The 27,718-nt window shown below is 46.7% G+C and overlaps 1 protein-coding gene and 1 long non-coding RNA gene across 2 annotated transcripts in view; both read right to left on the bottom strand.

Annotated features, from left to right (window-relative positions):
* Positions 1 to 2,092: 2,092 nt before the first annotated feature.
* LOC138852715 (uncharacterized) lies at positions 2,093 to 3,015 on the bottom strand. The gene is made up of 2 exons (XR_011392027.1): positions 2,883 to 3,015; positions 2,093 to 2,434 (listed from the first exon to the last, which is right to left on the bottom strand). It is a non-coding gene; the product is annotated as an uncharacterized lncRNA (long non-coding RNA).
* Positions 3,016 to 4,832: 1,817 nt separating this feature from the next.
* The window catches only part of LOC128692023 (uncharacterized), a 160,461-nt gene continuing 137,575 nt past the window's right edge, over positions 4,833 to 27,718 (bottom strand). Inside the window, exons 19-23 of the mRNA XM_070085369.1 lie at positions 10,859 to 14,116; positions 9,109 to 9,234; positions 7,446 to 8,141; positions 6,577 to 6,787; positions 4,833 to 5,694 (exon numbers count right to left, since the gene is read on the bottom strand). Of these exons, the coding sequence (XP_069941470.1) occupies positions 5,516 to 5,694; positions 6,577 to 6,787; positions 7,446 to 8,141; positions 9,109 to 9,234; positions 10,859 to 14,116 (4,470 nt within the window). The 3' untranslated portion in view covers positions 4,833 to 5,515. The remainder of the gene's footprint in view (positions 5,695 to 6,576; positions 6,788 to 7,445; positions 8,142 to 9,108; positions 9,235 to 10,858; positions 14,117 to 27,718) is intronic.

Here is a 27,718-nt window from a genome sequence, read left to right as displayed (position 1 = left end):
ACAGCATCTACCCACGTGAAGGCTTGTTTTGCTTCGACTGAGAATTCTGTAATATCCGCCACTAGGAAGGTGTTTTGAACCAACACCAGCAACTGTTTTCCGAGAACAAAGTCATCAGAGCGTAACTTGAAATTTCTGATCAACTTCCCAATGAAATAGACATATTTAGTATCTGTTTCTTCATTACGTTGCTCCAAAAGTCTGAGGAAATGTAAAAGTTGCCTCTGAACATCGTTAGTGAAAAGTTCCAATTTCTTCTGGCAAGCTCGAATTGTTGAGATCATGTTGAAGATGGTGTGTTTTTATCCTTTCGGTTTAACATTAACATCGTTCAGATGTGACATTATGTCTGCCAAAAATCCAACACTCTCCATTTTCTTGTCATCTTCCAAAAAATCAGAAAATATCTTTGCATTTGCACTGTTTTGACCCCTGATGAAAGTCTGTAACCCTTTCCTGATTGCCCAGAATACTGTATTCCAGTAAATACAGTATTCTAAATATGCTAGAATACTGTATTCCATTCAGATAAAATTATGTATAAATCCAGCTCTTGTGTACAACCTGATCCCGAACGTGGTAACAGCTGCTATTTATCTAAGCTTACTCCTGAAGCCAGCGGTCCAAGCACAGCACTCAGAAGGTTCGGATTCGGACCTCAGGCCGCCAATTGAGTATCCCTGGCCTATAGTTTAGACAAGTTTTAAAGAAATCCCAGGATATTGCTGTGTCTGACAGGATGTGAAGAAAGACTTTAGAAGACTGACTGCTAAGACGTGTAAGATGTTTCAGAGTGAACGGGTGTAAAGTGTGGTTCTACAGATGTAACAAGTGTGGTTCCACAGGTGTAACAAGTGTGGTTTCACAGGTGTGACAAGTGTGGTTCCACAGGTGTAACAAGTGTGGTTCCACAGGTGTAACAAGTGTGGTTTCACAGGTGTGACAAGTGTGGTTCCACAGGTGTGACAAGTGTGCTTCCACAGGTGTGACAAGTGTGGTTCCACAGGTGTGACAAGTGTGGTTCCACAGGTGTAATAAGTGTGCTTCCACAGGTGTAACAAGTGTGGTTCCACAGGTGTAACAAGTGTGGTTCCACAGGTGTAACAAGTGTGCTTCCACAGGTGTAGCAAGTGTGGTTCCACAGGTGTAACAAGTGTGCTTCCACAGGTGTGACAAGTGTGGTTCCACAGGTGTAACAAGTGTGCTTCCACAGGTGTAACAAGTGTGCTTCCACAGGTGTAACAAGTGTGCTTCCACAGGTGTAACAAGTGTGGTTCCACAGGTGTGACAAGTGTAGTTCCACAGGTGTAACAAGTGTGCTTCAGGTGTAACAAGTGTGCTTCCACAGGTGTAGCACAGGTGTAACAAGTGTGCTTCCACAGGTGTAACAAGTGTGCTTCCACAGGTGTAACAAGTGTGCTTCCACAGGTGTAACAAGTGTGGTTCCACAGGTGTGACAAGTGTAGTTCCACAGGTGTAAGAAGTGTGGTTCCACAGGTGTAACAAGTGTAGTTCCAAAGATGTAACAAGTATAGTTCCACAGGTGTAACAAGTGTAGTTCCACAGGTGTAACAGGTGTGATTCCAGAGGTGCAACATGTGTAGTTCGACAGGTATAACAAGTGTGATTCCACAGATGTCACCACTAAGAGGTCTTGATATTATGGACAGGGATAGACTTTCTGAGATGTGGGAAACGGGTACACGAGGGCACAGCTGGAAACTTTACACACAAGTTACAGGGATTTCAGGAAATATTACTTCAGCCAGTTTATCATAATTATTATTATATGTGTGAGGAATCGCTGAACCCGTAGGGGTCTGGAGAATGGGAGGTAATTGGTAACATAGCTCAAATTCCTTGGAGCAAGAGCTGTTCACCAGGATGCTCGTCAGTCTCAGGGTGGTCAAGAACTTTAAAATAGTGTGGAATGAGGAGCATATTCCATACGTGACTTCGTGAACAGGTGTGACAGAGGCCCACCAGGCTAGGAGGCAGTGAATCCGGTAACTGCCAGTTAAGGCAGGGCCAGGAGCTAAGACTCGACCCTCTGCAGTTGAAGTTAATCACAAAATAGGTTATTAACACACTATGAAAACAACTCTTTTAATAATAATAATAATAATAATAATAATAATAATAATAATTAATAATAATAATAATAATAATAATAATAATAATAATAATAATAATAATAATAGCCTATAATTATTACAAAATGGTGAAAGTAATAATTCCTTAAACTAGCTATTGGTTATGAAGAGAGGGTATAGAAAGACGCTCCCCCTCTGTGTAGAGGTTTATCAAAACTCTACACAGAACGAAACATTGTTCCAATAAAACCTTGTTCTCTATATTGTCTCTTCACGACCACACACCTCGGCACTGTGCTTCACGACCACACACCTCGGCACTGTGCTTCACGACCACACACCTCGGCACTGTGCTTCACGACCACACACCTCGGCACTGTGCTTCACGACCACACACCTCGGCACTGTGCTTCACGACCACACACCTCGGCACTGTGCTTCACGACCACACACCTCGGCACTGTGCTTCACGACCACACACCTCGGCACTGTGCTTCACGACCACACACCTCGGCACTGTGCTTCACGACCACACACCTCGGCACTGTGATTCACGACCACACACCTCGGCACTGTGCTTCACGACCACACACCTCGGCACTGTGCTTCACGACCACACACCTCGGCACTGTGCTTCACGACCACACACCTCGGCACTGTGCTTCACGACCACACACCTCGGCACTGTGCTTCACGACCACACACCTCGGCACTGTGCTTCACGACCACACACCTCGGCACTGTGCTTCACGACCACACACCTCGGCACTGTGCTTCACGACCACACACCTCGGCACTGTGCTTCTACAATCTCACCAAGGAGTTCGTCATGTCGTTCTTCGTATACTTTCTCATATTAACCACAAATGATAATATTAAACACAACGGACTGAGGCTAACACTAGCCTTACGGGTTATATATATATATTATATATATATATATATATATATATATATATATATATATATATATATATATATATATATATACATAGCCAGACCGGAAACCCCACTGTGCTTATGGGGCTTGAACTTGCGGCGAGTGAGCCGTAAAACTCCAGGCCAGCGCATAAGCCATAAAGACCGAAAGCATTTTGAGATACTTCATGCATTCTCGCGGAGAGTATTGGTTTAAGTAACCCTAACTCGTCAGACTTGGTCAGTCACGCCTCACAATACACTCACTGTGACCTGAAACATCACAACTTTACGAATTGACCTTCACTTTAACCCGCACGGAAAGCAGGATTTTTTTAGATGACATCTCAGTCCGTTCTGGATTATTGTCCAATGACGACTGAGGGAGGGAGGGAGAGAAGACAAGTCATGAGAAGAGGCGAGGAAAATTTCACGAGGAAGGTCAAGGAACAGCACAAGACATGCCAACAGGAAGCTAAGATCAGGTGATGGTGCGTGTGTTCTGAAGCTAAGAGATCAAAAAGCACGTAACAGGGATTCCTTTTAATGCTATTAAAGGCAATATCTGCTGTCATTATCTTGGTGTTCTGAGAAGCCTTTGACCATGATTTCACCACAACTGTAGCTTAACATGATAGTGTATCATTTCCTTACTTACACTTCATGGCAAAAACATGTAAGACATGATCTCGGAGTGTATAACGAGCTTATTCTTTGAGAAGACTGGAATTTTATTAAATCACTTTATAAAATCCATCGATCCTGTCTGGATACAGGAAAAGAATTATATCAGAAAACCTTTTCTTTGTGTTGCATCTCTCTCGGCTCACACTGCGGGCAGGAATACAAGAAACACCATACATTAGTAACACTATGATAACTGGAAATTTAAAATGAGATAATATTGACCAAAGCTCTTATTACTGATATCACTACTAGAGCTTACTACACCTGTTACCCCTACTAATACTACTACTACTACTACTACTGCTACTACCACTCATACTACTACTTTAACTACTGTTACTACTTCTACTACTACTACTACTACTACTACTACTACTACTACTACTACTACTACTACTACTACTACTACTACTACTACTACTACTACTACTACTACTACCAATACTTCAACTACTACCATAAATACTTCTACAAATAATACCAGTATGGGTCACGAATTAAAAAAAACGAGAAACACTTCAGGAAACATGAACTACTCACGTATAAATAAGGAATGAACTTATGGAACAAAGTGAAGCACCAAGATCTGAGTATTATTGAACCCTGGAACCTCAGGATGACCTCTAGCATAAGTGGTAATGAGATCACACTTTCAGGGTCATCTAGTAAGGTACTGAGTCATCCAGCAAGGTATAGGGCCATCTAGCAAGGTACAGGGTCATCCAGCAGGGTACAGGGTCATCCAGCAAGGTACAAGATCATCCAGAAAGGTATAGGGTCGTCCAGCAAGTTACAGGGTCATCCAGCAGGGTACAGGGTCATCCAGCAAGGTACTGAGTCATCCAGCAAGGTATAAAGTCATCCAGCAGGGTGCAGGGTTATCCAGAAAGGTACAGGGTCGTCCAGCAGGGTACAAGGGCATCCAGCAGGCTACAAGGTCATCCAGCAGGGTATAGGGTCACTCAGAAAGGTACAGGATCATCCAGAAAGGTACAGGGTCATCCAGCAAGGTACAGGGCTATCCAAAAATGTACAGGGTCATCCAGGGTACAAGGTCATCCGGCAGGGTACAGGGTCATCCAGCAGGGTGCAAAGTCATCCAGCAGGGTACAGGCTCATCCAGAAAGGTGTAGGGTCGTCCAGCAGGGTACATATTCATCCAGCAGGATATAGGGTCATCCAGCAGGGTACAAGGTCGACGGGCAGGGTACAGAGTCATTCAGGAAGGTACAGTGTCGTCTAGTAGGGTACATATTCATCCAGTAGGGTACAGATTCATCCAGCAGGGTACAAGGTCATCCAGCAGCGTACAGGGTCATCCAGCAGAGTACAGGGTCATCCAGCAGAGTACAGGGTCATCTATCAGGGTACAGGGTCATCCAGCAGGGTACAGGGTCATCCAGCAGGGTACATGGTCATCCAGCAGGGTACAGGGTCATCCAGCAGGGTACAGGGTCATCCAACAGGGTAAAGAGACTGAATCTCTCAAGTGTAGGCTGTCATCAGTAGACTAATAATACAAGTTGTGGCAAGTGTCACAGTGAGTGCTGTGCAGTTCTTGTGTTAGGGGGAAGCTATAAGTAAATGGGTCTAAGTATCTAGACTATTAAATATGTACAACTATTGAGTATTCGCGTCCCACACTAACTGAGCTCTCTTTTTATTTGCAGTAACAAAAATATCACATGGAAGTTTATGGTTATATCTACTGGTATCGAGATATAGGAAGCCTTGTCAAGTATTCTTATCTTGGTGCGTGTAAAACATGAAGATATACTATAAGCAGGTGGTATGGCGTGTTTATGCTCGCCAACACATCAGGGGTGACCGCCTTGTGCAAGAGCGAATTTTCTCGTGTGTCTCTTTGTGCGTGTCTCGCAGCGATAGCCAGAGAAGCCACCTCGGCACACGCAGACGTGGACGCCGTCTTCGATGCTGCATGATCCACCCCGTCGACAGAATCCTTTAGGACAGTGCAGCTCAGCACACTCAGGACCTGAAGAAGTCCCAAACATGGTCAAACTTAGCAGCCTTTAGTATTGCTATCAAGTTCGTGAACAGCGCTAAAGAGCCTTCAGTAAACACTAGCTGATTAAATAATGCTTTACACGGGTTAGGATTTTTTTTATTTAATTTATAATGATATTAGCCTGTGCTTAATGATGATACAAAAAGTCAGAGATCCAGAGATGCTGTTCGTAGATGGCGCGGTCTTACTGAAACATTCGAAAGATTGTAGATGAATGGTTCACAGAACCGACATGTTGATAAATTAGACACATGTGCAATTCTTGGGTATCTTTATTAAGGAAACGTTTCGTCACACAATGGCTTCATCAGTCCATACACAGGAGAAACTTGAAGAACAGGAGGAGAATGAGGTAATCAGTCCCTCAACCTTGAGTCAATGTGGTCAGTCCATCAAGATTGATGGACTGACCACATTGACTCAAGGTTGAGGGACTGATTACTTCATTCTCCTCCTGTTCTTCAAGTTTCTCCTGTGTATGGACTGATGAAGCCACTGTGTGGCGAAACGTTTCCTTAATAAAGATACCCAAGAGTTGCACATGTGTCCAATTTATCATTCGGAAGATAAGTTGTAGCGGGTGGTAGAGAAGTTTGGAAGGGTGTGAAGAGAAAAAGGTAAAATTGAATAAAGAAAAGAGCCAGTGACTCTCGAAAGCGTGATGATACAACTATCAATACAGTAACTTATAGTTTGGTAAAATTACAGACTATAAAATTAGAGGCCAGCCTGAAGCCAGACTGAAGGCCAGCCTGAAAGAGCGATTATAGGAGTGAATGTTTTAAGATACTTGAAAGATATTGAATACTCAATCAGTGTATCACACAGGCAGATATAGTGTTGACGTACCTCTGAAACCGAAGTTACAGGCGCAGATGGGGCCGTGGAGGCCGACCAAACAAGTACCACCATTCTGACAGGTGCTAGAGTCACACACGCCTAACGAGGACTCAACACCCGCTTCCCTGACACCTGTGCCTGAACCAGATAACGACGGCGATGAGAGGGCAGGCGAGGCGTATGAAGTAGTCGCTGTTTCAAGAGCAGCTGGATAAGATGCCTGTAACATTTCGGACTTATAATTCATTGTAGTTATAATTCATTGTGGTGGTGTATTTTGTTTGTCAGGAAAAATGGGAAAATTGCCCCTGCCAAGTCTTTGCAACTTCTGGTCTTTTCACCAGACCTTCCTCTGGCTTACTTCTTGGTCCACTTAACAGAACAAATAAACACTCCTCGTGTCTTAAGTATATTAATACTTCTATCACTATTAAAAAGATTTTTTAATAAACATTATTAAGCTATTACAGTATGTTTTGCATCAAAAATTAAGAAAATTCATATATCAGTATGGAATTATTACTAAAATTTGAAGGAGAACGCAACAGTAAAACTGAAAATAAGAATTTATCAATGTTAAATAATGTAATAAGGATACAAAATTTATTGGTAATCAAATATCTCATTTACTTGAGTAAGGAGTCACGAATGAGCACACAGGGAGGAAATAAAACATAAGATAAAAAAGTTTATTGTATGTATGAGCCTACCACTGGTCCTGATTTGATACAGCTCTACACAGAGTCAAACATTGCCCCAGTAAAACCTTGTTCATCAACGTATGGTTTTCCTTCACTATTGTCGGCAGTACGAGATTTGGATCTCCTGACAAATGCTTATCACACTCGCGTGTATGTATAAAGTATTTAAAAGTTTACCTGTGAGGGGGATTCAGAGTACTGCCTCCTGTTCTCTTGTACCAGCTGGCCGTCCTTGAACCTACGGGAATCCTGTCGACCATGAACTAGTTGTCCATCCTCGTAGTGCTCCTCCATACTCATCTCCTTTCTCTGGCTGTAGCCTCTTCCCACTTCGCTGCCTGCACCTGAGTAACCAAGAGAACTCCTGCGGGATGAGTCTTGGCTGGAATATCCCGAACCTGCCAAAAGAATGCAGGAGAGGCAACCTGTTCTTCTCGTTCCCCCGGTGGACGCACTGTGGGACTCTGAACCAAAGGATTCATGTGAACTTCTTTCTTGTGCAGATGACCCACTACGTACAGAGTCTGATCCAGTAAGTAAGGGGCGTGATGTATCTAGGATAGTGGTAGTGGCTCCAATACGACCTGTAGAGGAGCCTCTTATTGTTCCCGACCCACCGTACGTCTTTAAAATCCCACGAGCAGACGAACTCGGGGATGCTTCTGATCCACCTCTGTGCGATGACTCCAGAGATTCACTGTATGATCCGTAGGATTCAACTCTGGGGGATTCAGTGTTCCTTGTGTATGAGGTTTCTGAAGGTGTGTTGAGAGTGTTACCAGCCAGAATGTTGTGGAGAGCGTCGTAGTGCACGGCGCCGCTGAGGTCCTCCTCGTTCAACTCTGTCCTGTTCTCGTACACCAGTGATCCGTTCTGCCACACACAAGGAAACAAGTACCACATCAGACCAAGAGATTTCTACATAGTGTACCACCGAAGCGGCTTGCTGTATTTATTGCACACCTTATATCCATTCTAGACCGCAAATATATTAACATGAATACTTTGACATAGAGCAAATACTTGAAGTCTTTTCAAATTTTCAGGAATCCTGTTTTTATTAATGAGAAAATACAATGTGACCATAGGGCTGATCTCGTGGTTTTAATTTAGTTTATTTAGTTTCATCATCGTCTTTGTGCATACCACAATGCTAAGCGTACTTCTAATTAAGCCTGAATCTGACTATTACAACATCTGTGAGTCTACTCACAGAGCAAACTCACAATATATATATATATATATATATATATATATATATATATATATATATATATATATATATATATATATATATATATATATATATATATATATATATATATATATATATATATATATATATATATATATATATATATATATATATATATATATATATATATATATATATATATATATAAGTGGAAGAGGCGTATATCAATATGCTACCTTTCATTTGAGAAAACTTTCTCCTCAGTCTACCTGTTGCATCTCTTGCAACACTGCATAGCTCCTGACGAAACAGAAAAGTGTGAAAGATCTTGAACTGAAAATTTCCATCCCTTCATGGCTTGTTTTGTATTGTTAAGATCGTCGCCATGTCTGCGAGTATGTGTGTGTGTGTGTAATTATGGGGGAAAGAAGACAGGTGGGAAACGAAGAATAGGTGGAGGAAGAAGGGAAAAGCGGTTGGGAGAGAGGGAGGAGTGTGGGGAAGGAGTGTAGGGAAGTTGTGTGGGGAAGGAGTGTGGGGAAGTTGTGTGGGGGAAGGAGTGTGGGGAAGGTGTGTGGAGAAGGAGTGTGGGGAAGTTGTGTGGGGAAGGTGTGTGGGGAAGGAGTGTGGGGAAGAGTTACTCACAAGGAAGCGACGCTCGTGGTGGAGATCGTAGACAGGTTGACCGTCAACAAACTCGTGCTGGCTACGTTGCTCATAGCGGTGACTGGTGTACTGCGGCACCACTGACACTCTTCCTGTCTCCGACACCTGCAGTAAAGGTAGACTGGTAAGTCACGTACGTGCTGGCACTGTTGCTCCTGTTGCTGAAAGCTACAACAGCAGTGAAAGAACAGCCTGCAGCAGTAGAAGAAGGGTTAATGTGTACAGTGGGCAACTTTGAAAGCTTCACTCTGTTCTTTCCCTGCTGCTGCTCCTAAAGTCACCTACGTACTAGCACTGCTCTTACTTCTGATATTTCCACTGTATAAACGCTGGTAATATTATAGGTCGAGGTAAAAGACCTCAAGAACAACTAATGCGACTCTTATTACGATTATGTTTTGTTCTCCAGAAAGTTTAGCAAACCCATGCAAGCAATACAAGGACATAGATGGTTTGTAACGGGAACACAGCAAGGTAAAGGAGGCGGAGGACCTAACAAGAACATAAAAACAGAGAACTGCCGTAAGTCTACTGGCTCATGCCAGTAGTAGTAGTAACAGTAGAAATTATTTCGTGTTATTAAGTGCCAGTGGGGCTCATCATCTTAAGGAGGATTCGTGCTAATATTTCAGTGATGACACAGATGCTTTAGTTAAGTGTACCTGTGTTTGAAACAGAGATTAATGATGCTTCAAGGCATTTTCGTCTGGTTCCTTTACCACTAAGTGGGCATTATATCATCAAGTGGCTGGTAGTTTTCCAGCATTGTACACATGTGTTGTCCAGGTTATCACATTTGCTCAGGTATATGTGTTCTTTAAGATGTGTCCCTAAGTTTATTGATTTTTACCTCGACTGACTGGTTCAAGGTTCTTCACTTTGGTCCTAGCGAAGTCTTTGATGAGTGTGCTGCACTTGAATCATTATACAGCCATAGTCCAGTGGTGAGAGCCGCGCCTCTCATCATCGAGGTCTGGGGATATCCCCAGACGCAAAGGAAAAAGAAAAGAAAACTTCCAACAAAAATCTTAATGGAAAAAAGTGGAGAACCTTGAGCCAATAAGTACAAGGGATTACAATACCCAATCCCTTGTGGAGGCTGACATAAAGTATATGTTGGGGAAACAGCAGAAAACCTATGAACATGTCTTATTGACCACATTTTCGTGTACAGTTATGATAACCTGAACGTGTACAGCACCAGAACACCACCAGCTGCTTGATGAGACTGAGCAGTGAGCAATGCCCGTTTAGTGATTGAGGAATCACAAACCCACAGACAAAAATGGAATTACACAGAACAAAGTCAGCACTATCATCTCCGAAAAAAATAATATGAATCCATCCTCTTTAAAACGATAAACCCCGCCATCACCTAGGAACACCAAGTCACTTCTACTGCTAACATGGGTCAGTAGACTTTCAGTGAGCCTCTATTCTCATGTTCTAATTTCTTGACTTGTCTCCACCTTCCTCGTCTCAACATGCTCCATTTACATACCCTCTGTCCTTGTATTGTTTATGCTGACTTGACAAAGCTCTGTTTTTCCTTAGATATTATTACTTTTTTACTACTTCTAATGTTATTGATTATATTGGTAATATTATTACTGATACTTGTTTTATTTTGTGTCTAAATGTATTATCATTACTACTTGTACAGTAACCATTACTAATAATGCCACTGCTCAACCTGCTGGTGAATTTATAATTACAATTCATGACCCACCTGGTGTGTGAGGGAGGAGCGCCCCACACCTCCTTCTGCTACCCTGCCAGAAGTTACATGCTGCTGAAGGTGCTGTGACTGAGTCACTTCGTGTCTAGCGCCATTATCCACTTCGCTGTCCTGGTGGGACTGCACGCCCAGGTGGCCCACGCTCAGTCTTCCAACACCGAAGTCATCCTCATCCTTCTCCGTGCGATTCTCGTGCACAAGACGGTCGTCTTCAAACCGTCGCTCATGGTGGAGATCGTAGACCTGTTGGCCGTTCACGAATTTCTTTTCCTGTCTGACTTCGTGCCGCTGGGAGTAACTGCCTGGGTGATAGCTGCCGTGCATGAGCTGAAGCTGATCATCGCCATACGAGCTCAGGTCCATGCCTTCTAGTTCATCGCTCCCATGCTCTTTTGTGTTCTCGTGGATCAGTTTCCCATTCTTATACTGTCGTTCATGGTGTGTGACTCCAACAAGGCGTCCATTAATGTACTTCTTCGTTTTGCGAATATCGGTGCGTCGAGACCCTAACTGTGGAGATTCAATGACGAAACATCCCATAGCCTCAGTGCATGATGTTGAGGATGTATCAGATGATGATGAAGTTGATTGTGACCCCGGCAGTGGTTGTGAAGGATACAAACCCCCTACCACAGTAGAATGTGAACGGCTTTCGTTATATTTGTACGAAGTGGAACCAACCACTGACGGATAGACATTCCTTCTTTCATCAGCAGTTGATGCCCCTGAAAAATCAAGGTGAGTATTGCTAACTACGGGAACTGCCTGGTCAATGAGAGTACCTTGTCTAGTGTGTGTGCTGTTGTAGTAGGAGGAGCTATGCACACTCGAGTAAGGACCTCTCTGATGGATGTTGGATGATCCATCAACGCGTGTGCGATGGAGGCTGGAGGACTCATCAACGCGAGTAGGATGTAAACGTGTAGGATGTAAGTTGGGTAACCTATTATCACCACGTGAAGGATGTAAGCTAGGTAACTTATCAAGAGTATGAGATGATTCGTCGTCTTCTTGGCTAGTGTCGCTACTTTCGGCTTCATTGTCAACAGAGGCCAAAGTGGGTATATAAAAAGACTCCTGCTCATTATCAACGGATGGAATTTCAGGTCCATAATTGTCTTCATGGGGGCTAATGTCGTAGCGCTCCTTGTTGTCATCATCCTCATCTTCATCATTATCGTCCACCACGGGCCCAATTAACGCTCCTGGAATGCCGACTTGAGGTTGAGAGCCGTGAGGAGAGTAAACATCATCCACCCTAGTATCATGGTGACGACCACTGGTTGGAGACGTCTGTGAGGCTGAAGAGGGTAGATCTAGGATCGTTGTGCGAGCTCTACCACTGGTCCTGGTGACCTCTGGTCTCCTAACATTATATTCACTGTAATGATCCTGTGATGATTCCAAATGATTGTCACTGTATCCTCCTGCAGGCCTTGAAGGAACGTGATGTCTGTAACCGCTAGAAGATTCTCTTTGTGAGATTTCAAAGTTCTCTTGTGAAATCTGTGTAACGGGTTGGTGTGGTTGGAGAGTTCTGATATTTTGTTGGGCCTGTGTTGAGTGTGTGACTTCAGCAACCACTGAACCTCTGTTATTGCTAGTAGGTCTTGTATGCTGTGTGACTTCAGCAGCAACTGAACCTCTGTTACTGCTAATAGGTCTTGTATGTTGTGTGACTTCAGCAGTACTCGAACTTCTGTCACTGTTGATGGGTCTTGTTTGTTGTGTAACTTCAGCAGCACCTGAAGCTCTATGAATGTTGGTAGGTCTTGTCTGTGGTACACCTGCGTGTGATGAAGATTCGTATGTTGAGTAACTTCCAGAAGATGGACTGTATGGTGGATTTGAGCGTCCTGCGTTTGGCCTGTGTATGGAAGAGGATGCTGAAGTTTCCTTTGTTTCCTCAGTATACTGCGTTAAGGAACTTCCTGAAGCAGGTCTTGGGGTGATATAAGTGTGTGAAGGATAAGAGGATGATGGTGAAGTTGGTCTGTGAGACAGAGACTCTCTTGAATGATCATCATACTGTGTTGAACTTCCAAGGGCTGGTCTGTTAGAAGGATAAGATGATGAGTCAAATGACTGCTCAGCATATTGTGTTGAGGAACGTCCAGGAGCCGGTCTATTAGAGGAATAAGATGATGATCCTGATTCTAACGACTGATCAGTATATTGTGTTGAGGAACGTCCTGGAACTGGTCTGTAAGATGGATAAGCGGATACTGAGTCTCTGGATTGCTGCACCTGGGATGGTGAAAGTCCCGTTGACGGTCTGATGATTGATGAGTCCCTTGACTCATGTGTAAATTGCGTCGTGGAAACTGGTAGATGGGCAGGAATGGAAGATGAGTGTTGGCTATATTGTGAATACGACGAGAAGCCTGGTGTGTACCTGGGGTAGGTGTCCTGGTTGTCTCTGTGTGTAGAGGAGGACTGCCTGTAGTCTTCGTAATACCCTCCAACTGGAGCTACATTGGATTGGTACTGGTTAACAATGTCTTCTGTTCCAAGATCTTCTGGTCCTTTCTCTTCAGTGCGGTTATGTACAAGCTGTCCATCTTTGTATTTTCGTTCACTGTGTTTTTCGTAGACTGGCTGGCCATTGACGTATCGAGTCTCTGAATGGACCTCACTGCGGTGGCTCCCACCATACACAGGCTGATGTGTTCTATAAGTCATCTGACGCTGCAAATTCTGTTGCAGAAGAGCCATATTGGATTGGAAATCAGACGCAAAATCATCATCGTGGGCGTCTTCAGATACATATGCAGAGCCAAGATTCGGACCCGGACCCTGGACATAAGAGTCGTCAAAACTGTCGTCATAGCCATGCGGGGTGTGGTAGCCTCCTCTTACTTGATTGTAACTACTGCTCCTACTTCCGCCACGGGTAGATAAGCGACTGCCTGGGTAATCACTCCCCGTCCCTACATGGAACCCTAGATCGTGTTCATCTTTCTCCACCTTCTGGTCATGAATTAGTCGGCCATCCTTAAACCGACGTTCGTGTTGCAGCTGATACACTGGCTGGCCATTGACGAACTGCTGCTCGCTTCTGACTTCCTGGCGGGAGGACGTGGTAGTGTGGCCTCCAGCAGGAACTATCGCACCGTAGCCCCCCTCTTCTCCATAGCTGCTGGATCTGAAGCTGCTACCGCTACCGTAGCTGGTGCCTGCCAGGGTACAGGAGAAGCAACCCTTGTAGCTCCCCGGGTAGCTGGTGTGCCGCAGCTCGCGTGCAGGACTCTGGCCAACACAACACAACAGACATAAAGAGAGAGCTGATGAAAACGAGACATGACAAAAAACTTGGTAAAAATAAGAGAAACTACAAAAGTAAGAGTTTCTTAGTATACACAGACCTACCAGTGAAACAGCTTCAGTCTTAATTACTTAATTTGTAAGATATGATGTAATGCATGTAATTCATACATATATTTTGAAATATATTGTAATATTTTGCATGATATTGTAATATTGTAACTTGGTATACAAACAGGAGATGAAGGAGTACAATGGTAATTTCTGTACAACGCTTCAGCCAGCATATGGATTGTACAAGACAGCCCTCCCACTATATACCTCACAAGACAGCCTTCCCACTATATACCTCACAAGACAGCCCTCCCACTATATACCTCACAAGACAGCCCTCCCACTATATACCTCACAAGACAGCCCTCCCACTATATACCTCACAAGACAGCCCTCCCACTATATACCTCACAAGACAGCCTTCCCACTATATACCTCACAAGACAGCCCTCCCACTATATACCTCACAAGACAGCCCTCCCACTATATACCTCACAAGACAGCCTTCCAACTATATACCTCACAAGACAGCCCTCCCACTATATACCTCACAAGACAGCCCTCCCACTATATACCTCACAAGACAGCCCTCCCACTATATACCTCACAAGACAGCCCTCCCACTATATACCTCACAAGACAGCCTTCCCACTATATACCTCACAAGACAGCCCTCCCACTATATACCTCACAAGACAGCCCTCCCACTATATACCTCACAAGACAGCCCTCCCACTATATACCTCACAAGACAGCCTTCCCACTATATACCTCACAAGACAGCCCTCCCACTATATACCTCACAAGACAGCCCTCCCACTATATACCTCACAAGACAGCCCTCCCACTATATACCTCACAAGACAGCCCTCCCACTATATACCTCACAAGACAGCCCTCCCACTATATACCTCACAAGACAGCCCTCCCACTATATACCTCACAAGACAGCCCTCCCACTATATACCTCACAAGACAGCCCTCCCACTATATACCTCACAAGACAGCCCTCCCACTATATACCTCACAAGACAGCCCTCCCACTATATACCTCACAAGACAGCCCTCCCACTATATACCTCACAAGACAGCCCTCCCACTATATACCTCACAAGACAGCCCTCCCACTATATACCTCACAAGACAGCCCTCCCACTATATACCTCACAAGACAGCCCTCCCACTATATACCTCACAAGACAGCCCTCCCACTATATACCTCACAAGACAGCCCCCACTATATACCCACTATATATACCTCACAAGACAGCCCTCCCACTATATACCTCACAAGACAGCCCTCCCACTATATACCTCACAAGACAGCCCTCCCACTATATACCTCACAAGACAGCCCTCCCACTATATACCTCACAAGACAGCCCTCCCACTATATACCTCACAAGACAGCCCTCCCACTATATACCTCACAAGACAGCCCTCCCACTATATACCTCACAAGACAGCCCTCCCACTATATACCTCACAAGACAGCCCTCCCACTATATACCTCACAAGACAGCCCTCCCACTATATACCTCACAAGACAGCCCTCCCACTATATACCTCACAAGACAGCCCTCCCACTATATACCTCACAAGACAGCCCTCCCACTATATACCTCACAAGACAGCCCTCCCACTATATACCTCACAAGACAGCCCTCCCACTATATACCTCACAAGACAGCCCTCCCACTATATACCTCACAAGACAGCCCTCCCACTATATACCTCACAAGACAGCCCTCCCACTATATACCTCACAAGACAGCCCTCCCACTATATACCTCACAAGACAGCCCTCCCACTATATACCTCACAAGACAGCCCTCCCACTATATACCTCACAAGACAGCCCTCCCACTATATACCTCACAAGACAGCCCTCCCACTATATACCTCACAAGACAGCCCTCCCACTATATACCTCACAAGACAGCCCTCCCACTATATACCTCACAAGACAGCCCTCCCTCTATACCTCACAAGACAGCCCTACTATATACCTCACAAGACAGCCCTCCCACTATATACCTCACAAGACAGCCCTCCCACTATATACCTCACAAGACAGCCCTCCCACTATATACCTCACAAGACAGCCCTCCCACTATATACCTCACAAGACAGCCCTCCCACTATATACCTCACAAGACAGCCCTCCCACTATATACCTCACAAGACAGCCCTCCCACTATATACCTCACAAGACAGCCCTCCCACTATATACCTCACAAGACAGCCCTCCCACTATATACCTCACAAGACAGCCCTCCCACTATATACCTCACAAGACAGCCCTCCCACTATATACCTCACAAGACAGCCCTCCCACTATATACCTCACAAGACAGCCCTCCCACTATATACCTCACAAGACAGCCCTCCCACTATATACCTCACAAGACAGCCCTCCCACTATATACCTCACAAGACAGCCCTCCCACTATATACCTCACAAGACAGCCCTCCCACTATATACCTCACAAGACAGCCCTCCCACTATATACCTCACAAGACAGCCCTCCCACTATATACCTCACAAGACAGCCCTCCCACTATATACCTCACAAGACAGCCCTCCCACTATATACCTCACAAGACAGCCCTCCCACTATATACCTCACAAGACAGCCCTCCCACTATATACCTCACAAGACAGCCCTCCCACTATATACCTCACAAGACAGCCCTCCCACTATATACCTCACAAGACAGCCCTCCCACTATATACCTCACAAGACAGCCCTCCCACTATATACCTCACAAGACAGCCCTCCCACTATATACCTCACAAGACAGCCCTCCCACTATATACCTCACAAGACAGCCCTCCCACTATATACCTCACAAGACAGCCCTCCCACTATATACCTCACAAGACAGCCCTCCCACTATATACCTCACAAGACAGCCCTCCCACTATATACCTCACAAGACAGCCCTCCCACTATATACCTCACAAGACAGCCCTCCCACTATATACCTCACAAGACAGCCCTCCCACTATATACCTCACAAGACAGCCCTCCCACTATATACCTCACAAGACAGCCCTCCCACTATATACCTCACAAGACAGCCCTCCCACTATATACCTCACAAGACAGCCCTCCCACTATATACCTCACAAGACAGCCCTCCCACTATATACCTCACAAGACAGCCCTCCCACTATATACCTCACAAGACAGCCCTCCCACTATATACCTCACAAGACAGCCCTCCCACTATATACCTCACAAGACAGCCCTCCCACTATATACCTCACAAGACAGCCCTCCCACTATATACCTCACAAGACAGCCCTCCCACTATATACCTCACAAGACAGCCCTCCCACTATATACCTCACAAGACAGCCCTCCCACTATATACCTCACAAGACAGCCCTCCCACTATATACCTCACAAGACAGCCCTCCCACTATATACCTCACAAGACAGCCCTCCCACTATATACCTCACAAGACAGCCCTCCCACTATATACCTCACAAGACAGCCCTCCCACTATATACCTCACAAGACAGCCCTCCCACTATATACCTCACAAGACAGCCCTCCCACTATATACCTCACAAGACAGCCCTCCCACTATATACCTCACAAGACAGCCCTCCCACTATATACCTCACAAGACAGCCCTCCCACTATATACCTCACAAGACAGCCCTCCCACTATATACCTCACAAGACAGCCCTCCCACTATATACCTCACAAGACAGCCCTCCCACTATATACCTCACAAGACAGCCCTCCCACTATATACCTCACAAGACAGCCCTCCCACTATATACCTCACAAGACAGCCCTCCCACTATATACCTCACAAGACAGCCCTCCCACTATATACCTCACAAGACAGCCCTCCCACTATATACCTCACAAGACAGCCCTCCCACTATATACCTCACAAGACAGCCCTCCCACTATATACCTCACAAGACAGCCCTCCCACTATATACCTCACAAGACAGCCCTCCCACTATATACCTCACAAGACAGCCCTCCCACTATATACCTCACAAGACAGCCCTCCCACTATATACCTCACAAGACAGCCCTCCCACTATATACCTCACAAGACAGCCCTCCCACTATATACCTCACAAGACAGCCCTCCCACTATATACCTCACAAGACAGCCCTCCCACTATATACCTCACAAGACAGCCCTCCCACTATATACCTCACAAGACAGCCCTCCCACTATATACCTCACAAGACAGCCCTCCCACTATATACCTCACAAGACAGCCCTCCCACTATATACCTCACAAGACAGCCCTCCCACTATATACCTCACAAGACAGCCCTCCCACTATATACCTCACAAGACAGCCCTCCCACTATATACCTCACAAGACAGCCCTCCCACTATATACCTCACAAGACAGCCCTCCCACTATATACCTCACAAGACAGCCCTCCCACTATATACCTCACAAGACAGCCCTCCCACTATATACCTCACAAGACAGCCCTCCCACTATATACCTCACAAGACAGCCCTCCCACTATATACCTCACAAGACAGCCCTCCCACTATATACCTCACAAGACAGCCCTCCCACTATATACCTCACAAGACAGCCCTCCCACTATATACCTCACAAGACAGCCCTCCCACTATATACCTCACAAGACAGCCCTCCCACTATATACCTCACAAGACAGCCCTCCCACTATATACCTCACAAGACAGCCCTCCCACTATATACCTCACAAGACAGCCCTCCCACTATATACCTCACAAGACAGCCCTCCCACTATATACCTCACAAGACAGCCCTCCCACTATATACCTCACAAGACAGCCCTCCCACTATATACCTCACAAGACAGCCCTCCCACTATATACCTCACAAGACAGCCCTCCCACTATATACCTCACAAGACAGCCCTCCCACTATATACCTCACAAGACAGCCCTCCCACTATATACCTCACAAGACAGCCCTCCCACTATATACCTCACAAGACAGCCCTCCCACTATATACCTCACAAGACAGCCCTCCCACTATATACCTCACAAGACAGCCCTCCCACTATATACCTCACAAGACAGCCCTCCCACTATATACCTCACAAGACAGCCCTCCCACTATATACCTCACAAGACAGCCCTCCCACTATATACCTCACAAGACAGCCCTCCCACTATATACCTCACAAGACAGCCCTCCCACTATATACCTCACAAGACAGCCCTCCCACTATATACCTCACAAGACAGCCCTCCCACTATATACCTCACAAGACAGCCCTCCCACTATATACCTCACAAGACAGCCCTCCCACTATATACCTCACAAGACAGCCCTCCCACTATATACCTCACAAGACAGCCCTCCCACTATATACCTCACAAGACAGCCCTCCCACTATATACCTCACAAGACAGCCCTCCCACTATATACCTCACAAGACAGCCCTCCCACTATATACCTCACAAGACAGCCCTCCCACTATATACCTCACAAGACAGCCCTCCCACTATATACCTCACAAGACAGCCCTCCCACTATATACCTCACAAGACAGCCCTCCCACTATATACCTCACAAGACAGCCCTCCCACTATATACCTCACAAGACAGCCCTCCCACTATATACCTCACAAGACAGCCCTCCCACTATATACCTCACAAGACAGCCCTCCCACTATATACCTCACAAGACAGCCCTCCCACTATATACCTCACAAGACAGCCCTCCCACTATATACCTCACAAGACAGCCCTCCCACTATATACCTCACAAGACAGCCCTCCCACTATATACCTCACAAGACAGCCCTCCCACTATATACCTCACAAGACAGCCCTCCCACTATATACCTCACAAGACAGCCCTCCCACTATATACCTCACAAGACAGCCCTCCCACTATATACCTCACAAGACAGCCCTCCCACTATATACCTCACAAGACAGCCCTCCCACTATATACCTCACAAGACAGCCCTCCCACTATATACCTCACAAGACAGCCCTCCCACTATATACCTCACAAGACAGCCCTCCCACTATATACCTCACAAGACAGCCCTCCCACTATATACCTCACAAGACAGCCCTCCCACTATATACCTCACAAGACAGCCCTCCCACTATATACCTCACAAGACAGCCCTCCCACTATATACCTCACAAGACAGCCCTCCCACTATATACCTCACAAGACAGCCCTCCCACTATATACCTCACAAGACAGCCCTCCCACTATATACCTCACAAGACAGCCCTCCCACTATATACCTCACAAGACAGCCCTCCCACTATATACCTCACAAGACAGCCCTCCCACTATATACCTCACAAGACAGCCCTCCCACTATATACCTCACAAGACAGCCCTCCCACTATATACCTCACAAGACAGCCCTCCCACTATATACCTCACAAGACAGCCCTCCCACTATATACCTCACAAGACAGCCCTCCCACTATATACCTCACAAGACAGCCCTCCCACTATATACCTCACAAGACAGCCCTCCCACTATATACCTCACAAGACAGCCCTCCCACTATATACCTCACAAGACAGCCCTCCCACTATATACCTCACAAGACAGCCCTCCCACTATATACCTCACAAGACAGCCCTCCCACTATATACCTCACAAGACAGCCCTCCCACTATATACCTCACAAGACAGCCCTCCCACTATATACCTCACAAGACAGCCCTCCCACTATATACCTCACAAGACAGCCCTCCCACTATATACCTCACAAGACAGCCCTCCCACTATATACCTCACAAGACAGCCCTCCCACTATATACCTCACAAGACAGCCCTCCCACTATATACCTCACAAGACAGCCCTCCCACTATATACCTCACAAGACAGCCCTCCCACTATATACCTCACAAGACAGCCCTCCCACTATATACCTCACAAGACAGCCCTCCCACTATATACCTCACAAGACAGCCCTCCCACTATATACCTCACAAGACAGCCCTCCCACTATATACCTCACAAGACAGCCCTCCCACTATATACCTCACAAGACAGCCCTCCCACTATATACCTCACAAGACAGCCCTCCCACTATATACCTCACAAGACAGCCCTCCCACTATATACCTCACAAGACAGCCCTCCCACTATATACCTCACAAGACAGCCCTCCCACTATATACCTCACAAGACAGCCCTCCCACTATATACCTCACAAGACAGCCCTCCCACTATATACCTCACAAGACAGCCCTCCCACTATATACCTCACAAGACAGCCCTCCCACTATATACCTCACAAGACAGCCCTCCCACTATATACCTCACAAGACAGCCCTCCCACTATATACCTCACAAGACAGCCCTCCCACTATATACCTCACAAGACAGCCCTCCCACTATATACCTCACAAGACAGCCCTCCCACTATATACCTCACAAGACAGCCCTCCCACTATATACCTCACAAGACAGCCCTCCCACTATATACCTCACAAGACAGCCCTCCCACTATATACCTCACAAGACAGCCCTCCCACTATATACCTCACAAGACAGCCCTCCCACTATATACCTCACAAGACAGCCCTCCCACTATATACCTCACAAGACAGCCCTCCCACTATATACCTCACAAGACAGCCCTCCCACTATATACCTCACAAGACAGCCCTCCCACTATATACCTCACAAGACAGCCCTCCCACTATATACCTCACAAGACAGCCCTCCCACTATATACCTCACAAGACAGCCCTCCCACTATATACCTCACAAGACAGCCCTCCCACTATATACCTCACAAGACAGCCCTCCCACTATATACCTCACAAGACAGCCCTCCCACTATATACCTCACAAGACAGCCCTCCCACTATATACCTCACAAGACAGCCCTCCCACTATATACCTCACAAGACAGCCCTCCCACTATATACCTCACAAGACAGCCCTCCCACTATATACCTCACAAGACAGCCCTCCCACTATATACCTCACAAGACAGCCCTCCCACTATATACCTCACAAGACAGCCCTCCCACTATATACCTCACAAGACAGCCCTCCCACTATATACCTCACAAGACAGCCCTCCCACTATATACCTCACAAGACAGCCCTCCCACTATATACCTCACAAGACAGCCCTCCCACTATATACCTCACAAGACAGCCCTCCCACTATATACCTCACAAGACAGCCCTCCCACTATATACCTCACAAGACAGCCCTCCCACTATATACCTCACAAGACAGCCCTCCCACTATATACCTCACAAGACAGCCCTCCCACTATATACCTCACAAGACAGCCCTCCCACTATATACCTCACAAGACAGCCCTCCCACTATATACCTCACAAGACAGCCCTCCCACTATATACCTCACAAGACAGCCCTCCCACTATATACCTCACAAGACAGCCCTCCCACTATATACCTCACAAGACAGCCCTCCCACTATATACCTCACAAGACAGCCCTCCCACTATATACCTCACAAGACAGCCCTCCCACTATATACCTCACAAGACAGCCCTCCCACTATATACCTCACAAGACAGCCCTCCCACTATATACCTCACAAGACAGCCCTCCCACTATATACCTCACAAGACAGCCCTCCCACTATATACCTCACAAGACAGCCCTCCCACTATATACCTCACAAGACAGCCCTCCCACTATATACCTCACAAGACAGCCCTCCCACTATATACCTCACAAGACAGCCCTCCCACTATATACCTCACAAGACAGCCCTCCCACTATATACCTCACAAGACAGCCCTCCCACTATATACCTCACAAGACAGCCCTCCCACTATATACCTCACAAGACAGCCCTCCCACTATATACCTCACAAGACAGCCCTCCCACTATATACCTCACAAGACAGCCCTCCCACTATATACCTCACAAGACAGCCCTCCCACTATATACCTCACAAGACAGCCCTCCCACTATATACCTCACAAGACAGCCCTCCCACTATATACCTCACAAGACAGCCCTCCCACTATATACCTCACAAGACAGCCCTCCCACTATATACCTCACAAGACAGCCCTCCCACTATATACCTCACAAGACAGCCCTCCCACTATATACCTCACAAGACAGCCCTCCCACTATATACCTCACAAGACAGCCCTCCCACTATATACCTCACAAGACAGCCCTCCCACTATATACCTCACAAGACAGCCCTCCCACTATATACCTCACAAGACAGCCCTCCCACTATATACCTCACAAGACAGCCCTCCCACTATATACCTCACAAGACAGCCCTCCCACTATATACCTCACAAGACAGCCCTCCCACTATATACCTCACAAGACAGCCCTCCCACTATATACCTCACAAGACAGCCCTCCCACTATATACCTCACAAGACAGCCCTCCCACTATATACCTCACAAGACAGCCCTCCCACTATATACCTCACAAGACAGCCCTCCCACTATATACCTCACAAGACAGCCCTCCCACTATATACCTCACAAGACAGCCCTCCCACTATATACCTCACAAGACAGCCCTCCCACTATATACCTCACAAGACAGCCCTCCCACTATATACCTCACAAGACAGCCCTCCCACTATATACCTCACAAGACAGCCCTCCCACTATATACCTCACAAGACAGCCCTCCCACTATATACCTCACAAGACAGCCCTCCCACTATATACCTCACAAGACAGCCCTCCCACTATATACCTCACAAGACAGCCCTCCCACTATATACCTCACAAGACAGCCCTCCCACTATATACCTCACAAGACAGCCCTCCCACTATATACCTCACAAGACAGCCCTCCCACTATATACCTCACAAGACAGCCCTCCCACTATATACCTCACAAGACAGCCCTCCCACTATATACCTCACAAGACAGCCCTCCCACTATATACCTCACAAGACAGCCCTCCCACTATATACCTCACAAGACAGCCCTCCCACTATATACCTCACAAGACAGCCCTCCCACTATATACCTCACAAGACAGCCCTCCCACTATATACCTCACAAGACAGCCCTCCCACTATATACCTCACAAGACAGCCCTCCCACTATATACCTCACAAGACAGCCCTCCCACTATATACCTCACAAGACAGCCCTCCCACTATATACCTCACAAGACAGCCCTCCCACTATATACCTCACAAGACAGCCCTCCCACTATATACCTCACAAGACAGCCCTCCCACTATATACCTCACAAGACAGCCCTCCCACTATATACCTCACAAGACAGCCCTCCCACTATATACCTCACAAGACAGCCCTCCCACTATATACCTCACAAGACAGCCCTCCCACTATATACCTCACAAGACAGCCCTCCCACTATATACCTCACAAGACAGCCCTCCCACTATATACCTCACAAGACAGCCCTCCCACTATATACCTCACAAGACAGCCCTCCCACTATATACCTCACAAGACAGCCCTCCCACTATATACCTCACAAGACAGCCCTCCCACTATATACCTCACAAGACAGCCCTCCCACTATATACCTCACAAGACAGCCCTCCCACTATATACCTCACAAGACAGCCCTCCCACTATATACCTCACAAGACAGCCCTCCCACTATATACCTCACAAGACAGCCCTCCCACTATATACCTCACAAGACAGCCCTCCCACTATATACCTCACAAGACAGCCCTCCCACTATATACCTCACAAGACAGCCCTCCCACTATATACCTCACAAGACAGCCCTCCCACTATATACCTCACAAGACAGCCCTCCCACTATATACCTCACAAGACAGCCCTCCCACTATATACCTCACAAGACAGCCCTCCCACTATATACCTCACAAGACAGCCCTCCCACTATATACCTCACAAGACAGCCCTCCCACTATATACCTCACAAGACAGCCCTCCCACTATATACCTCACAAGACAGCCCTCCCACTATATACCTCACAAGACAGCCCTCCCACTATATACCTCACAAGACAGCCCTCCCACTATATACCTCACAAGACAGCCCTCCCACTATATACCTCACAAGACAGCCCTCCCACTATATACCTCACAAGACAGCCCTCCCACTATATACCTCACAAGACAGCCCTCCCACTATATACCTCACAAGACAGCCCTCCCACTATATACCTCACAAGACAGCCCTCCCACTATATACCTCACAAGACAGCCCTCCCACTATATACCTCACAAGACAGCCCTCCCACTATATACCTCACAAGACAGCCCTCCCACTATATACCTCACAAGACAGCCCTCCCACTATATACCTCACAAGACAGCCCTCCCACTATATACCTCACAAGACAGCCCTCCCACTATATACCTCACAAGACAGCCCTCCCACTATATACCTCACAAGACAGCCCTCCCACTATATACCTCACAAGACAGCCCTCCCACTATATACCTCACAAGACAGCCCTCCCACTATATACCTCACAAGACAGCCCTCCCACTATATACCTCACAAGACAGCCCTCCCACTATATACCTCACAAGACAGCCCTCCCACTATATACCTCACAAGACAGCCCTCCCACTATATACCTCACAAGACAGCCCTCCCACTATATACCTCACAAGACAGCCCTCCCACTATATACCTCACAAGACAGCCCTCCCACTATATACCTCACAAGACAGCCCTCCCACTATATACCTCACAAGACAGCCCTCCCACTATATACCTCACAAGACAGCCCTCCCACTATATACCTCACAAGACAGCCCTCCCACTATATACCTCACAAGACAGCCCTCCCACTATATACCTCACAAGACAGCCCTCCCACTATATACCTCACAAGACAGCCCTCCCACTATATACCTCACAAGACAGCCCTCCCACTATATACCTCACAAGACAGCCCTCCCACTATATACCTCACAAGACAGCCCTCCCACTATATACCTCACAAGACAGCCCTCCCACTATATACCTCACAAGACAGCCCTCCCACTATATACCTCACAAGACAGCCCTCCCACTATATACCTCACAAGACAGCCCTCCCACTATATACCTCACAAGACAGCCCTCCCACTATATACCTCACAAGACAGCCCTCCCACTATATACCTCACAAGACAGCCCTCCCACTATATACCTCACAAGACAGCCCTCCCACTATATACCTCACAAGACAGCCCTCCCACTATATACCTCACAAGACAGCCCTCCCACTATATACCTCACAAGACAGCCCTCCCACTATATACCTCACAAGACAGCCCTCCCACTATATACCTCACAAGACAGCCCTCCCACTATATACCTCACAAGACAGCCCTCCCACTATATACCTCACAAGACAGCCCTCCCACTATATACCTCACAAGACAGCCCTCCCACTATATACCTCACAAGACAGCCCTCCCACTATATACCTCACAAGACAGCCCTCCCACTATATACCTCACAAGACAGCCCTCCCACTATATACCTCACAAGACAGCCCTCCCACTATATACCTCACAAGACAGCCCTCCCACTATATACCTCACAAGACAGCCCTCCCACTATATACCTCACAAGACAGCCCTCCCACTATATACCTCACAAGACAGCCCTCCCACTATATACCTCACAAGACAGCCCTCCCACTATATACCTCACAAGACAGCCCTCCCACTATATACCTCACAAGACAGCCCTCCCACTATATACCTCACAAGACAGCCCTCCCACTATATACCTCACAAGACAGCCCTCCCACTATATACCTCACAAGACAGCCCTCCCACTATATACCTCACAAGACAGCCCTCCCACTATATACCTCACAAGACAGCCCTCCCACTATATACCTCACAAGACAGCCCTCCCACTATATACCTCACAAGACAGCCCTCCCACTATATACCTCACAAGACAGCCCTCCCACTATATACCTCACAAGACAGCCCTCCCACTATATACCTCACAAGACAGCCCTCCCACTATATACCTCACAAGACAGCCCTCCCACTATATACCTCACAAGACAGCCCTCCCACTATATACCTCACAAGACAGCCCTCCCACTATATACCTCACAAGACAGCCCTCCCACTATATACCTCACAAGACAGCCCTCCCACTATATACCTCACAAGACAGCCCTCCCACTATATACCTCACAAGACAGCCCTCCCACTATATACCTCACAAGACAGCCATCCCACTATATACCTCACAAGACAGCCCTCCCACTATATACCTCACAAGACAGCCCTCCCACTATATACCTCACAAGACAGCCCTCCCACTATATACCTCACAAGACAGCCTTCCCACTATATACCTCACAAGACAGCCTTCCCACTATATACCTCACAAGACAGCCCTCCCACTATATACCTCACAAGACAGCCTTACCACTATATACCTCACAAGACAGCCCTCCCACTATATACCTCACAAGACAGCCCTCCCACTATATACCTCACAAGACAGCCCTCCCACTATATACCTCACAAGACAGCCTTCCCACTATATACCTCACAAGACAGCCCTCCCACTATATACCTCACAAGACAGCCTT

This window comes from Cherax quadricarinatus, chromosome 15 (genome assembly GCF_038502225.1).
Source record: "Cherax quadricarinatus isolate ZL_2023a chromosome 15, ASM3850222v1, whole genome shotgun sequence".
Taxonomy (NCBI): Eukaryota; Metazoa; Arthropoda; class Malacostraca; order Decapoda; family Parastacidae; genus Cherax; species Cherax quadricarinatus.
Note: the sequence above shows the minus strand (reverse complement) of the source record. Positions and strands in the feature narration are given on the sequence as shown.